The 19,147-nt window shown below is 38.5% G+C and overlaps 1 protein-coding gene across 1 annotated transcript in view; it reads right to left on the reverse strand.

Moving 5' to 3' along the window:
• Positions 1-1,948: 1,948 nt before the first annotated feature.
• The window catches only part of IQCK (IQ motif containing K), a 41,352-nt gene continuing 24,153 nt past the window's right edge, over positions 1,949-19,147 (reverse strand). The window contains exons 7-8 of the mRNA XM_035889229.1: positions 18,254-18,365; positions 1,949-2,010 (exon numbers count right to left, since the gene is read on the reverse strand). Of these exons, the coding sequence (XP_035745122.1) occupies positions 1,949-2,010; positions 18,254-18,365 (174 nt within the window). The remainder of the gene's footprint in view (positions 2,011-18,253; positions 18,366-19,147) is intronic.

The following is a 19,147-nucleotide window of genomic DNA, read 5'->3' on the forward strand; positions in this document are numbered from 1 at the left end:
CCGTACTCTACAGATCCTGTCCTGCTTTCAGATGAGTTGAGGGTGTTTGACACTTGCCAGAAAATATGTAGCATCTTCAGAAGAACGCTCTCAATACATACAATTGTTTCTACAAACAAGGTACATGAAATACTATAGAACTAGATGTTTCTGTTTTTAGTCTAAACATGGGCATCATGGTTGGCTTTGTTTGAGCTTGATGCCTTGGGTCTAACCAAAGGCCATGCAAAAGGGAGCATTGTAGCTTTTATAATAAACAATTGGACTATTCTACCAACTTACAGGATTACAAAGCAGGTGCTTTTTATTAATTGATGAGAGCTAAAGCTCATTTTTGATAGATAATATATATTTATTAAATGTATTAATGTGTGTTTTATAACGTACCCTTTTTTCCGCTGATTGTTGCATACTGGTATCTTAAGTACATCTTTAAAGGATTTTTCAAGACAATCAATGTGTACCATGATGACTGTACATAAGTATACAAAACTACAAAGGTTGTAAAGCATGGGCAAATGTTTTATTTTCAAAATGCTGTTCTTAACGAGAATAAAGGCTTTACTATTTACTTACAATGTTTGTGTTAACTTGGTGTTAAAATCCACCTAACTTTTTCCATTACAGTTAACTAATGGTGCTACAGCCAGCATTGTCCTGTGGTGATAACTGTGGGTGCAATGCTGCAATATAAGCCAAGTTAAACTAAAGAAAACCAGCTCCTAGAGGCTAGGGACACATTGCTCCACCTGTGCTCACATTCCCACATTTACCCTTAGCTCTGGCACTTACCAAACCCACGGTGAACCAGTCAAGGAGCTGAGCAGCCAAACCCTTAACACTACAAGTGGTATTTTTTTTCCAGTTGGCTCAGCAGTTTCCTGTACTGGCTCAATTGCTAGTGCTTGTGAAAAGGAGGGGATAGGATCATACAGCTGGGGTTGAATAATGCAGGTTGAGAGGGCTTTTTTTTTCTTCAAATGGTTTGATTGTCCTGATCTGGCACAACAACCAGCATCACCAACCAGGAGAAAAACAAGGGGCGGGTACTGGTATAACAGTGAAGACAAAGTCTGTGTAAGTGATGGAAGAAATCCACGCTGAACCACAGCAAGAGCTAGAGGGTATCCGTGTTTTATCATGCTTTCATTCAAAACAACTAGACCTTTGTTTGACTTGTGTGGAATTAGTAGTGGAACTGCAAATATTTTCCCCTAACTGTGAAATTATAAAGGCCGAAATAGGACCATGCTTGACAAGACTGAGTTAAAAAAAATATTGAGGGCTCCTTACCGGGGCCCCCAGTCTGATTTTTATTTTGCTTGCACCTTATGTAAGTAAGGACACGTACACAAGATCACTGAAAATGCTATCACTGTGATCTTAATTTTACACTTTCTCAGCACATGTGCTAAGTGATAACAAAAGGGCCTTTGACTTTTTTCCCCCTGCAGAAATGCAGAACAACCCTAGCTCTCATTGCCTTCAGTTGGAATTGCAGAGGCACAGCATTTCTGAAAATGAGACTGTTGTGAACAGAGCCTGGATTTGTGTAAATTGTCACAGCTCTGCAGAAGTCAGTGAAGCTACTCCAATTTATACTAAATGAAAGATTTTTGCCTTAGTTTTTGCCTATATGTGGGTGTAACCCCATTTGTTTCATCCAGAGTTTTGTCCCTGTCAGAAAAGCTTGCAAGTGAGCATTCAGGAACACAAGATAAACACAGACTCAAAATTTTTGGCTAAATGTGCACAATTCCATCTGTTTTAACAGAATTGTTCTCACTTACACTAGGACTGAATTTTGTCTTGGCATGCTAGGTCCTTACATCATCTCCCTTTGATTTACAGCACCTCACATGTAAAACTATAACGCTAAGAGTGTTTCTAAATCAGTACCACAAAGTTTAGTCCATGAGCTCTGTGTTTTGTGATACTGGTGAGAAAACTAAAAGAGAGATGTTGCATGATTTTGTGTATGTTCTTCTGAGTCTTCCGCTTTGCTTCCCACTGCAACCATACAAAATAAAACATTAAATACTTAACTTTCCAAAATATCCACAGAAACAAAAAAGTAAACATCCATACTTCCACAACAAATACTCTGTTGTTCAATAAATAAATAAAAATCCCCCACCTAGACCAAAAGACCTATTTCTTCTACGCATGGCATTTTTTTGACATAGCTTCAGCAGTTGGATACTTGTACACAGTTCTGAGTGCCATCTGTGGGAGTTGTGCATGTGTAGCTGAGGGCAGAGTTGTTTGCTAGTAAGAAGTTACTGGTTTGTTCAAAAAAAAAAAAAAAACAATGAAAGCAGCGCTTTGAGGTTTTTGCTTTGAAGAATTTTCAATTAAAAGTCCGTGATGAAGTCATACAGTTCACCTAGTGTATAAATATATTTTTGTCATTTAGGACAACACGCAAAGTCAATAAAGAATAGTTTTTCTATGTCTCAGTGGAAAGAAGAATGTTATCCATGTGATTGCAAAGGGTCTGCCAAATGGGAAAAATCAGTCAAACAAAGAGCACAGGGTTGCTTGCTGGAGTAAACAATTCTAAATGAACAAAAGCTCTACATAAAAGTAAAATGTCCCACCCCCTAGTGAAAGCTGTTTTCAAAGCTCTGTATTCTTTCAGAGTGCTGTAATGCAGATTAACCTAATGTTTTTCTTCTGCTGATAACAACAGTCTGGTTCTTCAGTCTACTTCTGTGTTTTCAGCTGTCATATTCTGTTCTTAATATTTTAATATTTTACAAACTGCCTTTTAACTTATAAAAATCTGGTTTTCTACTCCCTACACTTCAGAAAATGCATCGGTACATACACCTTTCACATTGAGCAAGTTTGTTGGGAGATTTATATATAAAAGTTATGCTAGAGGCAAAGAAGGCCAAATAAGCCCCCCAAAAAATCCCCTTTTGCACATACGGGTTCAGGAGAGGTTAGGTACCCTTCCAAGGCATGCAACTGAAAACCAGCTAACAAACTTGGTACATATCTGGAATACCGGGCTGCAACAGGCCTATATTGGTGCTCAACATGCTACCAACCTGGGAGATCTCAGCTCAGAAAACATACAGGAAGTGATGTGCGATGATAAGGAACACAGACAATACCTCAGAAACCCAAAATATGACTGCAGTGGCAGGATACACCCTATGTTCTACAACGGTCAAGGCAATATATGCCCAGTGCCTTGCTGGCACAAGACCCTTCCGGATTTTAGGGCTTCTGTTTGTACAGCTGGTAAGGAGAAAGAGCAGAGTGGATTAAACATCCCATGTGACTATGAATGTCCCATTTATGAAATACTGTTGCCTTGAATTTTATCTACTGTTCCTTCACGTGATGAGGCTGGCCTTTGCAAATATTTCATAAAAATTGCAACGAATTCAAAAACCCCAGGGCTCACACACGATTTCATATTAAAATGAGCAGGTGTATTAGGTAGCTGCTAGCAGTGCTTTTAGTCAGAAGCGTCCATATCATAACCTGTGTTACTTAAGCATAACAATTTCAAATCACATCACACTAACCAGGAAGCACAGGTTGTCAGCATGAATCTGGATTTCAGGCAGTTACCTAAATAGTTTTCGACATATACTTGCTTCCTATGCAGATAGAAAAGTAAGATGTCCTCAGGATTCAGATAGGCTGGCAAGATGGGGACAGAAGCTGCCTGGCTAAGTCTTTTCACTAGAAATTTCCATTGGAAAAAATTATTTTTCAGTCTGTGACACCTCAAAATGAACTGACTTGCTTAAAATATTTTGAACCCCCTAAGGAAGATGTTTAGTTTGTGTATTAGCATAGCTCCCATTAAATGTAGAACAACTTATACTAGCTGATAATCCAGCCCATTTCTTTCAAGATAACACATATCTAAAAGCAATTAATAGCATAAATGTCAGCATGAACAACTACCTTACAAACATGCCATTCATATGCTGAATTTTAACCACTTCAGTCTTAGAAGTCCTATCATTCGTTCAACAGACCAAGAGAAAAACCCATTTCTATTTCCAGTTCCCATTTTATCCCTCTACGTCCCTAGTCACTGTGTGCAGTTATGCTGGCAGATGCCTACCGTTGCAGAACCGTGGTTCTGCTGCAGCAGAGACCATCTCTTTTTCCTCACAGAGATTTCCTGCATGCTGGGGAAAGGCGTTTGGATGTAACCAGGCAGAACAAACTGCCCGAGGATGCCAGTTAGACAGCGGCGATTGCAACTATGCACTGCTGCCAGTCTCAGGGCAGTGCCAGGAAAATCATTCTCACAGGAGGCTGCATTCAGCTCCCGTGCAAATGACAAACACCTTAACTCCCAAGATGTTTGTGTAACAGAATGTGTGAAAATTACCTACAGAGAATGCATAATCGCTAATTTAAGGAGGTGCAACATAAGATTTAAATAGAAGCAACACAGCTGTGATCATTGATAGCATCATCACAGCATTTCACATAATCTTAAAACATCAGCTCCTGTGTTAAGTCCTAAGACATAGAACAACTGCGGCCCTTAAGTGCTATGACAGTGTTAAGTTAAAAAAACCCAAACAAATCTCCCATCTCACTTATTTCCAGTATTATGGTTTCTATCTATATAGGTCGTATGGTTTCTACTGTCAGGACAGTTGAATTTGTTAGCACTATGTTTCAGTCTCATTACTTTTTTTTTTTTTTTTAATACAGAGCAAACCTGATTAAGCCATGCTTTAGTCACCTGTGTGTTCTAAATCACAGGTTAGCACAACTGTTAACTGTTATCTTTGACTGGCTACTCCTACTATAATAAAGTTATCTATGAGTTTGTCTGCCACGTTCCTTGGAAATGCAGCTCATTTGACATAGTTTAGCACGTACGTGTGGCGATGTGAAGGCACAGATGATGGCTAAAGGAAGCGCTGGCTTTGAATGCATTTGGATTTACTGTTTTGGTCAGCTCCTGGAAGTGGAATGCTCAAAAATCTGCAAAATTCCTATTAGACATCTGAGGATTAGTCTTTGTCCTATTTATATATGCATTAAGTTCAAACATCTTTCCCTCTGTTTTGGATAACAGAGGCAATTTTCCCTCATCTTAATGCACTAATACGGAATCAGGACTGACGTTCTGGTTTGAGACTTGGTTGTTTCAGCCTAACAGCGAACAAACTGTGACCTACTTTGTACACCGCTGTGTAATGCAACTGGTTTGCGACAGTAGCCGATGAAAGGTTTATACACCCACACTCTTTATTTTGTTTAAATCACATGAACTATGAGAATTACAGTTAGTAATTTAGACAGCTGAAAACAGTAATGAAAAATCCCATAGACTCAGACTGTAAGAAGATGCAAATCCATTAAAGAAAATCTATTGGAATAACTTATTAGCAGGGGCTTAGAGTAAAATATATATATAGAAAGGAGTTTCACCCTAGCCTCCCAATGAAATGCCAAAGAAGCCTGAACATGAAATTGGAGCCACCAGCAATCCGTCTGAAATAAGACCTGACTTAAAGAGACAGTTCTTTATAAAGGGTGTATAATTTTAGCCTCTTACTGTTGGAAGTTAACACGTAGGCAATTATTAGCGAAACCTTTCACTTCAGGAAATCTTCAGTCACTAGTCACAGGAAAATGATGTGTTGAAAAAAGATACGTTAAACAAACAAACAGCAAATAAATGGGAAATTATGCCCAGAGACAGGCCTGCTCCTCCTGAACCTGAAATGGAACTGTCAGAGGATCACTCCTCAGAAGTGAACCTTTCTGCAAAAAGGATCTATACAAGTGACAGGACAAATCTAATTCTTCAAATCAGCAGAGTTTGTAAAATGCTTAGTCTTGCCTCCATGAATTTAGGTAACAAACAATTTCTGGACATTTTTTAAATGCACTTAGGATTAGGGAAGCAAAAGCTGACATACAGGAGACTCCCAAACACCAACATCCAGTAACGGAGATGGGAAAAAAGGACAAAGATCTCTAGCAGAATTTGCACAATACACCATGCTTTCCAAATATTTTGACAGAAAGATTAAGAATTCATTTTGATATATGAATTTTTACAATTCAAGGGGTACAAGGAGAAAAGAAATACTGGAAGATACAAGCATTAGGCTAGATGAACAACTGACATAACACCCAAGTTTAGAAGAGAACAAACTACACAGAATTAGATATACTGCAGACCGCATTGCTACTGATTATCCAAGTGTCCTCCAAATCATTCATCAACCTGAGATTCACGAAGAGACAGCCACAGAAACACCACAGGTTAGGGAAGATGACCCTGGGCTGAGATAAAAATCCAGAATCAAGGCAACCAGCGCACCTTTAGTGCATCTGATTAATGCTGCTTTTTCCACGTAAATAGTCAAGATAGAAAAAGAAAATGGTGAAAATAGAGCAGAAATGGAGAGAAACAAATCTAGTGGCAGGTGCCCAGCAAAAAGCATTTTGGGATTTACAGGCAGAAGCCAACACAGGCAGAAAACTGGGATGGCAGATTTGCTGTGAAGCTTCATGAAAACTGCATTTATACCCATTTATTTCTGAAATGTTTCCTACTTGCAAAATATGATCGGTTCTGTAAAGTCACCAAATTTAAACTCTTACACAGACTAAAATAAACAATCAGGTGAAAAAAAACCCAAAAAGACAGCCTTAACTACGTCGGAAAAGACATCCAAGTGACTGATCCCACAGTCTGGGTTTAAAGGGAAGTCTGGGGCAAGTAGCTTGTATGTTTTGCAATCTGTCACCCGCTTCTTTGCTAATCTCTGAAAGACTCCACTAACAGTTCCTGGGCTTTCTTTCCCTCCTGCACCCCCCCGCCCCCCCCTTTTTTTTAACCAAAAGAGTCTCAAGTCTAATTTTCTGCAGGACTATTTAGAGTTTTACTTTTTAACTGGTGACAACCTGTTCTCCAGGCTTTTAATGCATCTCATAGTTATAAATGCTCCCATTTTTTCACTATTATCTTGAAAAAGGTTAAAAGAAGAAAAAAGATTGCAAAAACCATGAAGAATTTCTCCTCACCTTTAAAACAGAAAAACAACAACAATAAAAAACGTTTATCTAATCACAGAAAAATCACCAAATTGCAATTGTCTTTTTTTATAGAATCTTAGAATAGTCTAGGTTGGAAAAGACCTTTAAGATCAAGTCCAACCGTTAACCTAGCACTGCCATCCCACCACTAAACCATGTCCCTAAGCACCTCATCTATCCTTCTTTCAAATACCTCCAGGGATGGGGACTCGACCACCTCCCTGGGCAGCCCATTCCAGAGCCTGACAACCCTTTCTGTGAAATTTTTCCTAATGTCCAACCTAAACCTGCCCTGGTGCAACTTCAAACCATTTCCCCTCATCCTATCATCCGTTACCAGGGAGAAGAGGCCGACCCCCACCTCACTACAGCCTCCTGTCAGGCAGTTGTAGAGGGCGATAAGGCGTCCCCTCAGCCTCCTCTTCTCCAGACTAAATAACCCCAGTTCCCTCAGCCACTCCTCGTAAGACGTGTGTTATAGACCCAATTTTCCATTACAAATCATTATTAACAACTGCAAAGTGATAGGTAAAAATACAGCTTTGGTACTGGAGGATTAGTTCGGACTTGTGCTAGCAGATACGCTGCTGTGCCTGTGTAAGCAGAACTCACAAGATCACATATTTTGTAGCTTATCTAAATGATCATCTTTCCTTTTTTTTTTTCCCCAACATTCCCAACGTGGTTTCAGAAATTAAATGTTACTGTAATCTTTGTAACTTTTCAAAGACGTCTCAGTCCAGGGTGTGGACCAATAAAGTGGAATCTGCATCATGAGTCTTATGACTTTTATCACTACATTCTCAGCTGTTAGTGCCAAGATTAAACTTTCAGAAACATCTCAAGCATCTTGTATTAGGCTTGATGAAAACCACCACATACTCGGCTATCGGCACCACTTTGTTCTTGGATTTTCTTTTTTTTTTTTCTTTTTTAAATAAATTTTAAGGTCTTTTGTGCAATTGAAACTTTATACACGTGCTTTTAAATCAAAAGCAATCATATATATGAACCCATTTTAAACCATTTTGATTGCAGCATTTTTGTTTTCAGAAAGAAACAACCGACTACCTGCAGACACAGTAGTGTTTAAAAAAAAAAAGTCAAATTCTTTTAATTGCATTGTCCTACTGACAGAAAGTAGCCTTCCACTTTAAACCTGTTTATATGGCAGTTTTGAGAACATACCTTCAACAAGTCAGATCTTAACATATGTGAGTGTATATATATATATATGTTATAGAATGTAGCAGATATATTAAAAGTGTAAAATCATGGAATATGGGGAAGTCACCACTTACAAGATCTCCATAATGAGATTAATTAAAGAATTACAGTTACAGTAAAAAGAATGCAGATAAAATTAGAAACAAATTATTTTGTTTAAAATCTTCCTACAACATGACTACACACCAACCCTTTGCTGAAAGGGGGGGGGGGGGGGGGGGGGAGGGGGGAAGAGAGAAACTCTCACATAAACACAGTTTACTGAACTGAATTTTTCTAAATAAACCACGGAGGTGCAATCTTTAAGAAATCCTTCAGACTAGGTCTTTTCCTAATCCAGCATTGCCTACAGTACATTTTAAATATTTTTTAAACCTTGTGTAAGACGTCCCATTTATATATATCCCGCTTTCAGTATTTTCCTTGGGAAACTACTCAGTCCTGCAAACATGCATGTGATTGTAACTTCATTTATAGCCCCATTAATAAGGAGCCATTAGAGCACATGACTACACTCATATGTTTGTTTATGGAATGAATTCCAAGGAGTTTCACAGCTTAGCCATTTTTTTCTGGGTACTGAATTTAACATTTTTCCCCTCCTCAATTCATTCTGCTTTGATTGATAGGATTATTTACTGTGATACGATTACATCCTTCAAAAGTATGCAGACTAACCAGACTATTCAAGTGAACCTGGTGAGTGTATTTAGCTCTCAAATCCTTCCTCATCATTCAGGTGGAGACACAGCACAGCTGTATAAGGAGGGACTGACTGCGTTTCCTTGCTTCTTGACAGCATGCATCTGCTCCTGCTTCAGTGCTCCTAAAATATGCAGCCTGCTCTCCCCTTTATCTGCAATCTCCTCCGTAGTTTCAAGGATTTTCCAGTGACACAACACCTACATTTTGAGTTCTTCGGCATGTTGCTGGTTGCATCTCCCCAAGGGAAAAGATTCTTTCTATGAAAGAAGTATTTTTAAAATCTCTCAGTATAGGTCAGTAATAACTTCTACTGCCGAAGGAGAAATACAGCTTGAAAATCGAATGGAATGTAAAGGAATATTCCCTCCTGAATCTGGAAATCAACCCACCCACCTGCTCTGAAGATTACTTTCTGTCTCGGTTTGGTTTAACTAGATTTTCCGTACACCGTGTACATTCACTGTTACAGAAGAACCTTGCAAAGCCGAGGCTATGGCTGCTCTGTAAGAACTGCTAGCTGATAGGGTCACAACTGGTTTTGCCATAAAAGCAGGAATATTGATTTCTTTCACTACCTTCCCTAAGAACAATGCTTTTTAAAAATAAAATTTTACACGGGTAAGAAGAACAAGAAAATAAAGCCCTTAGGAAATAAAATAGCTGAAAGTAGTAGACAGTGTGTACAGAACCAACTGTCTTTCCAACAGCACACGGCAGAGAAATAACCATTGTAACAAACACTGTCAGCAGAGTGGTTTGTTCACATAAGTGATGAATGAAGATTTAGGTATTTTCATAAAAAAGGTCAAATATTTTCAAATTCCTTTCGTTGTAGGACAGATTTTTTTTCATTTCCAGTGATGTCTCATCAGTATTGCATCTGTGTAAGGCACTGCTCAGGCTCATGACTAGGTGGGGTTTGTCCACTGCATGGAGGCACAAATCCAATTAACCAGGTTGTTAACCAAAAGGTGAAGGCCTATTTCTTCTTGGAAACATTAGAGCAAAAATACGAATGGAGCTATGTGGGGTACCAGCTAGAAAACAAAAAGATGCAGCAAATTATGTCCAGTTTCAAATGGATGTTTTAGGCTGCAGATATTAACAAAATTGATATGGACAGCCCCAGGCAAATGCACACTGAGAAAAGAAGTTCTCCTAAACAGACAATCTCATGGTAGATCATCAGCCTCATGGAACTAAAAGCAGGTTTTGCTATGTGTGTGCCACTGTGTCACACCCAGCCAAACATGATCTCAAATAACATGCAGGTTATTAAATCACCTATTTAAATAGCTTAATTTCAGCAAATCGGAATAATAAAATCAGAAAGGACATTATCCAGGGGGGGGGGGAAAAAAAAAAAAAGAAAAGCCCCAGTTCATCCAGTTTTCATCTGCTATTCACTCACATCCTCTGGAGGCTGTTTTTTATTAGCTGTATTTTCTAGAGAAGGTAATATTTTTTAAAAATTCTGTAAAATTTTCTGGTACAAATTTATCCCATCAGCTGTGCTATACTGGGGAGAATTCTCTTTCTCCCTACAAGTCTAAAGCTGTGAGCCACTCAACTGAGTCCTGAGTGCTCTCCTTCCCTCCACATTTTCAGTCTGAAAGCAGAAACTGTTAAGAACTATCACACCTTAAATAAAGATAATGTTGTGGAATGTGATGTTACAGCAGGGGAGCAGTATAGCAAACAAAAGGTCAGCCAAGAATTCTGTAGCTTTATGATCTTCAGTAAAGGCTGAAAGAAACACACTTTTTTCTTTGCACTCAACAAGAAATTTAGCAGGCATATGCAATAAAGAGGTCAACAGTCCTGCAAGATGCTATTAATTTATAAAGTAACTTTCATGCAAAGTTTTCACACTTTCTATCTCAGAACACTTTTCAAAATCAGTAGTAAATAGTATAAAAGACATAGTGAAAGAAGAATAAAGAATTAAAAACAAACAAACAAAGAGATGCTTTAAACATGCTATGAAGCAGGGGGAGAATCAGTGGTTTTATGAGGCAACGTTATACCCAGGGCTACCAAACCAAGCAGACAGACCATGCAGGGCATGGTTTCACATGACACAGCAGGCACAGGACAGATGAGCTGACCTAAAAGTGAGCGGCCATCACAAATGGGCAGTTTTCCTTGCCTCTATTACTGTTGCACCATTTCCTTTATATCGGATGTAAGGATTGTGTCGTTACCGGGCACATCAGTTTATCAGGCTGATCCAGCAGAAAACCAACCCGAGGGGCAGCAGAACAGAACAGAAGACCAGCTCTTTGTCACATCTGCCAGCTGAACCAACTCACCACGAAGCCATCATTGATAGAGCCAAGAAAAGGAAAGGACAGCGGAAACCTTGGTTGAGGAAGGACAGGACTGCCTTTTTAATACAGAAGTTGCTGGAACACCTTAGCTGCCCCATAAAAATCATACTTTTGGTCCCTACCTGAAAAAAACCCTGAAAGTGTTTTGTTCTGGTTATGTTCTAATGAAAACTAAAACTCCACTATTTGTTTCAATAATAATGAACATGTTTTAACACACTTTCTGAAACCAGAAAAATAAATTAAGAATGCTTCTGTTAATTACAATCAGTTTACAGTTCTAACTTCCTCTTAATATCCTTTTTAAACATCACACTAGTCAAGATTATACAAACATACTTTCATAAAATTATCCATCTTTGCCTCAAATATACCTGTGAAATAGCATTGTGCTGAAAGCCACAACAAAGCAGAACCTGACTGTTAGCTCACATTAACGGAGTCTTTGGCTGATATTTTCATGGAAGGTATGCTGATCTTTCTAGTAGTGTCAATAGAATCACATTACTGCTCGAGTCAGCATTTTCTACGAGCTATTTGGCAGCTCACCATTCATCCCCTACAGTTAGATTCAACACCATTTACAGCATTTAATAAACAGGGTTAGTGTCATATTCGAATTTAAGCGATACTTCATTGCTATTCTTAATGTAGTTAACTTTGTAATAAATTGCTGTATCTATTTAAAAATGTTTTTCTTCTTTTTCTTTTGATCATGAATCTTAATGCTTTATTTGTGACATCTGATTTTTTAGTAACAATAAATGCTTTGTCCTGCTTGATGTGAAGAGCTCAGTGTTTTAATTAAAGGGGATTAATTGAATTAACTGAATTAATTCAGCTAAACCAAATGTGCAGAAAGACAAGGTTAAGAAGTAGTTGAGTTACGCTATTCATTATCGTATGAGCGCTCACAATCCACTTCAGCGCAACGTCAGCTGGGTTCGATTGAATCCCTGGTAAAAGCAGTTTAAACTAACCTTGCTGACTTTACAATGAAATGGGGTTTAACGACATTAATAAACAGCAGAATAATAATAGCAGAAATAAGAGCAGCTGGAGCACTAACAAAATGAATTATGGCATCACAGCTGAGATTGATAATGAAAACCCCTGGACAGCAACTTCTCAAACTAGTACAGCTGTTTCCAAATAGCCATCTGGCTGAGCCCCAGGGCTATTTTATGTATGGACACTCTTAAATTAACTTAGCAGAGCTCAGTTAAGGAATTACAGAAACAATGTGATAATATTGAAAGCTAATGTGATATAAGCAATATGAACTTGCAGTGGTTTAAGAAAAAAAACTGAAAGGGGCAATTTTGCAACTTCCTTTGAAGTGGTGAAACAGCTGTGTTTCCTAGAGTCCTAAAATATTGATCTGATGACAGGAAAGCTCTATGAGAGTGATTAAAAGGAAATTTATTTTTCCTTTTGAAATAATTGGCAAAGGCGGCAAAGGAAATCTTATCACTACATTACTCTCCACAACAACATAAATATAGTTTATGGAAAGATTAAATTCCTTCAGAGACAGGAGTTTTTTGAATCAATTCAACGGCCAAATGACACAGTCCATTCCACCCTTAGCCCCTACTTTTCTTAGCTGCAACATTTTGAAAATGGTTTCACCTTGTCCTCTGAAAATGCACTTGTAATTTTCACCTTTAAGATTTAAGATGCATGAAGACTGTAAACAATGATCCTATAATCACCTAATATCATATACATACTTTTTCACAGCAATATGTTGTAAATATATAGGTTTATTCCTTAGAAATAGTGGGAAACATGCATTTGTAACTCTTACTGGTACCACGGACAATGGAACATGTGAAAAAACATGCCTTAATGAGATGATGTAAATGCTAACAAATTGAGAACAGAGTCCAAACACAAACATTAAACTGCAATCATTTAAAATGAGTTAGCAAGCCTGCTAGGTCAACTTCTATCATCACCTTCAGCAATGCAACTGACGGAATTAAACATGTATTACAAAGAGAATTTGGCTTTTATTTTTTAAATTTATAATGAGATTAATTTTATCATAGTAAGTTTAAATCCATTGTTTTCAGGTCTTCAAAACGAGATGCCTACATTTTCATTTCAAAACAAACTCTTAATAAACCACAGTAAATAAGGCTATGAAAGCCTGCAAAGCCTTGAAGAAAACCTTGGTTGTTCTGCCAAAGTTTTCTTTACATATCAGTCAGGTCTGCTGGAAGACAACAACTCCAAAATCTCATGGATTTTATTTTTCATCATTTTTGTACACTGTCACTAGGTGCTACTTTGTTTAATCTTCTAGCTCTAAGCTACTAAAGTCAAGAATTCTACTTCATGTACTGCATACAAACACCCCATATATATACACACATATAAATGCAGTTTTTCCCTGTTGTGATGTACGATTCTGCTCCTCAGAATGACTTCTCTTCAGCTATAAAATATCCCTTAGGCAATTGCATGGGTTGGTAAATAAAACCTGACCTTTTGTGGATTAAAACTGCAATATAAATATGAATACATGTTTGGAAAATCTATGCAGTCCTTGTAACAAACTGCTATCACAAAGAAAAATCATGACAGTCTTCCAGTTTCAGTATTTGTACTATAATGTATACTGCCCTGAAGAAAATTCTTTTCGTTCTGAACATTTCATAATTAAGTGAAGCAGTGATCAAAAGGTCCTGCACATAGCACAGTGCAGACACAGAAAAGCATGTCAGCTCCTAACACTTTGCAGCATATAATACTTAACAGCAAGGCAACTGAGTAGGCTGTGATACATAAAGAACGTTTTGAAAACAATGTCTGGAAAAATTACTCTTTTATGACAGCTTTGTATCAGCTGATACTTGACTGTCTTTATGATTTAAAAATTTTTACCCTGAGAATTCTGCAGACTGAATTCACACTTAAGCCTTCACAGCTGAAATACAACCTGCAGGAACAGCTTTCACTGTGGTCCTGCTACTGGTGTAGACGTGCGGAACTGCTTTTGAGGTTGTCATTCATTACAGTGTCTTAATTATAAAGCCTGCCTCTCAATGTATCTAAATATCTATTCAAGGAAATCTATTGCTATTTGTATAGCACTGGTATCAGTGCAGAGTCCTTTTGACAAGAACTCCTAACACAGGGAAGGAACACTGGAAGGACATCAGGCATTTTGAAGTGTACACAGAACACCAACTAATTCTGCAATTGGAACTGAAAAGTAGATTTCTCCAGTTGGTATTTTCTAATGAACTCAAGGTGTAATACATATAGCATAAACCTTGCAATATTACAATGGAAGTAGATGGATACATTCTATTAAATAGCATGATGCAGCTGAAGCTAGCTGGCAGGAGCTTCAACCCAGCTCACACATTTTTCCCTGGAGATCATGAAGAATGGCTGTTTGGGCAGGAAGAGTACCTTCAACAGGAAAACACTTTTCCTTGCACTGCAAACATGCTAATAGAACTATGGAGTAGCTGCTGCTGCAGTCACCATCTGTCATCACAGGAAAAGCAGCAAACTGGAGACAGACCTCCCTTTGTGCAAGAGCTTTGTCTAGCGTAGGTAAGCCAGGAGGAGTTGCTGAGGCTGTCCAGGCCCTGGGGAACATGGTGGATGCTGTACTTGAACGTGATTCTCTCAATTGCAAACATTAAATCACACAGAATCACAGAATGGCAAGGGTTGGAAGGGACCTCAGGAGATCATCTAGTCCAACCCTCCTGCTAAAGCAGGTTCGCCTAGAGCAGGTTACACAGGACTTCGTCCAGGCGGGCTTTGAATATCTCCAGAGAAGGAGACTCCACAACCCCCCTGGGCAGCCTGTTCCAGTGCTCTGTCACCCTCAAAGAAGTTTTTCCTCATCACCCAGTGGTACCAGCTTGTACATGCGACTGGCAGGTGAGCACTGCAGAGGATTAAAGGAGGCAGCTTTTTAACAGTGAACACTGTCCTAGAGGATGAGAGTTGCCACTGTCACATATTATGTGACAAAATGTGGGTTACTTCAGAAATCCAGAGCAACAATTTAAAATGTTTGCTCCCAGTACTGCCTGGTTTGCAGCATAGCTGTTGTGTGAGAGTGGGTTTAAACACTGTTCCACGTCATACAATAGAGGAGAAATTGTGTTACAATAGCACCATGTATTAAGATATTTATTGTAAAGATTTATACTATAACTGCTGAATCCTGTGTTCATTAGAAAATAGCCAGTGGAAATACCTACTTATCCAATTCTGATTGCAGAATTAGTTGGTGTTCTGCATACACTTCAGAAGGCTTGACAGCAAACTTAACACTTATAACGGCAACATTACACTGACTGGATGTCCTAAAAACTAATGCTATCCAACAGATATGCAAGTACAAATAGGAAATAATAGAAAAGAAGTTTAGGGAATCAAAGGTTTGCCAGTGGGGGAGCTTGAAAACATGGAGAACTTACCAGTATATAAGCTTGTGTTTGCTGGTGTTATAAAAAGTAGCCCACCCCGAAGTGCTGGGATTTCATATGAGAAAGAGCCTAGCATTTGTTTAAAATATTATTATTAGCCCCAACTGCCTATTACATGTATTTCGTGCGAAGAAAAAAACATCAAAATAAGGAAAACTGAAAGCAAGAGGCTATTTTGTAATCCCAGTTGTTACAATGATCATTACTAGTGACAGATTTCTCCTTTCACCTTTTGGCAAAAATTTCAAAACAAGATTGCAAGCAGAAAGGGAAATGTGTGGAACTTTCACGCCATTCTTTTAGGCTGATCTGCTTATAACTAATGATAGCTAGAATGGATGCACAATAAAAAGTGAAAGAATAATTGCAGTGCATCAGGTTAATGACCCGACTGCTCTTAATTCCTTTGACATTTACAGAGCATAGACTATTTTATAATTAAAATGCTTCACAGGGAAGTGTTAGTTGTATCATCTATTAAAAAGCGGAACAGTTTTGAAATCAACAATAGCCACAAAAGATTTGATGACTAGAATTACTGAAGAATTGCAAGGCTCTAGTCACTTCTACCAAGCTCCGATTGCTACAGCAGTGATGTTAATAAGTACTATTTATGTATGGACATTGTTACTGTAGTTTCTAAAATAAAACATACTGTGAGGATGTCAAACACGTAAATCCAGAATACCCTATTTTGTATCTGTGCATGAGTACAGTAACTCCACTTAATTAAAAAGAACAGTTAAGTTGCATAGAAAATAAGGAAAAACACATTTGAGTGAAGACCCAGCAGGACATACTCAACATCTCAGCTTAGACTTTAAATGTGTACAAATTGGGCACCTAAAGGTGAACCAATGAAACAATGGCATGGTCTATAGAGGCAGCAAAGAGAAGGAGCTCCAAATGGTGACCCACAAATATTCAATGCTGAGTGAAAAGCTGCCTAGGTCATTAAGCAATGCAGAGGACAGAGGCCTCCCATTAAGCTGCCTAATTCCAGATTGCACATCAGCAATTTTCTGTCACTTGGAATCCGGAGTTGTAGATTTTTCTGGATAGTATCTAACTTAACAGGACTCAGCATTTTAAAACCTTTCACAGAAACCTGATTCTAAACTATCTCACCCTGCAGGGATTCAAATGTAAGTCTTTCCTTTCTCAGTGAAGTCCCACAAAACCCAGGCTTAGAATGAGGGAACTGAAAGATGTGTTTTTGTGTACTGAGCTGAAGAGGTCTAAGCCATGACTTGCCCCTGGCTTTTAACTCCTGCCAATCCCATGGAGATTGGCACTTCCTCAGCCATGAACTGTAACCAGGTATGGGAATACCATCTTGTATTTTGCTCAATTTAACCAAGCTGTGGGCTGCTCAAAGTCATTATCCCTCTCTCTCTCCAGTCCACTTTCTCCTTTCTGTTAGATACAGCAATCATGTGGCAACAAGGTTGTGGAACACTAACCTGCCCTGTACCAAAACCCCTCACTGATACAAACCCATGGTGCAGTTACACAATCACTAAAATTGATGCAAGAGCTACAGAGTGGGATCAACCCTTTTGGCAGCTTCCAGTTTGATCCAATTGACTGTATGAAACTGCACCCCAAATGGTCTTACATAGTTCAGGGCATAGATCATCCATCTGAGAACACACATCAGACTGAAGGACCACACAATGGCGACTGGTACAACATAATTTTCCCTCTCTTCAACATAGCTGAATGACCTCTTCTCACCTCCATCTATTGGCATGTAGTTCACAACCCTATGTGTATCACATTTGAGTCTAGCCCACAGAGGCTGATAAAAATGTAGACTGGTTGAGGAGCTAGTGAATCCTCCTGCATTAGCAGACAAAGAGGCTGGGCGAATAATCAGTTACACAACCGTGCCTGAGTAAGTGAATGATAACTTTGGCCCTGTCAGTAAAGCCTTGTGCACAATCAGGGCAAAAAGGAAACATGTTAGTGTGTCGGTTCTTAAAGCAATTCCTCATTTCCCTTGGCAATTATACTGGGTTGTTTGGGTTTGTTTTCTTTTTTTAGAACAGTACAGGCCAGCTTCTGCTATAAATAACCACAGGGAAATGCCAGTAGAACATTTACCAAATAGAAATCCCACAGTTCAGAAAAACCATACAACAACCTGTCTGGTAAAAATCAGTATTTATATGTGTGGCTGGTAGAGGTCTGATCCTGCACTAGGAAACACTGTGCCAGCACATTATCATAGTCCTGTGAAATTACTGAGCTTTGGCCCTGTACTGTATTTTTAATTGCCATTTTCAGCTATACAGGCAACTAACTTTGAGTAAGTATGACTGTACAGAAACAAACCAGGCATTTCCAACAGACATTGCCTTCTCTTCTCACTCGTGATTCATGTCTTACTGTGTGTCCTATTTCTTAATACAACTTGAAATATAAAAATTAAACACAATGTAAAAAGAAAAATCATTAAAATATACAACTTAATTCACCTACCTTTGGCTTCCTGCTTAGTCCAGAATTCTTTCACTCTCTTAATAATGTTTTTGTCCTCTCTCAACTGCTTTTGCCACTGACGTAACTCTTGTATTTCACTATCACAGCGGACCTGGGAAAGGGAAAACAGAAAATGCAACGAAAATTATATACATTCCTGTTACCCAAGACGATGAGACAATTTTTTTTGCAGGGCTGTGGCTGGGCAAATACGTGACATCCATCCTTATAAAAGCACAATCCCAGAGGTTTACAGTTTTCACCTTAGAAATAAAACCCATGTAATTGACAAACCACGTTGAAAACATAAATATGCCAATTAGGGGATCATTTTGATTACCAAGGACTCCTGAGAATGTGATTGCAGTGAGATGCTTATTCTTCAAGTTAATTAAAATTTAAAGCATTATGCTGAAGGGTATTAATGCCTTTAGAAAACCACAGCACTATAAAACTAACCCATTGACCAACATAATAGAGCAGAAGAGGAGCATGAAGGGTCATACAGCAGGAAATTTATTCCAGCAAACTGATTCACACCTGCTACCAGCTGCAAACAGGCTTATTGACAATCCCAGGCATACAGTTTTCACAAACAGTAGAGCCATTAATCTGTTATTTGAAGTAATTGGAATGCAGGACATGATATCTATTCTCTGTCAGTCAATCACCCCTATGAAGGGCGTAATTCTGCTTCCACATAAAATGACAATAGCTATAGGCCTTGACTCCATTTAAGATTTCAGTTGAATTCTTCTATTATTGTTTTTGTACTGGTGTAGATCCTACTAATATAAGAAAGGGCTAGCATAAGAGCTAGCTTTGCATCAACAGCTTTTACCACTCCGCCACTTGCACTTGTTCTAAGCAGGATTTGATTAATTAGCAGTATGT

The sequence above is a fragment of the Egretta garzetta genome, unplaced genomic scaffold (assembly GCF_000687185.1).
Source record: "Egretta garzetta isolate BGI_Z169 unplaced genomic scaffold, ASM68718v1 scaffold292, whole genome shotgun sequence".
Lineage (NCBI taxonomy): Eukaryota > Metazoa > Chordata > Aves > Pelecaniformes > Ardeidae > Egretta > Egretta garzetta.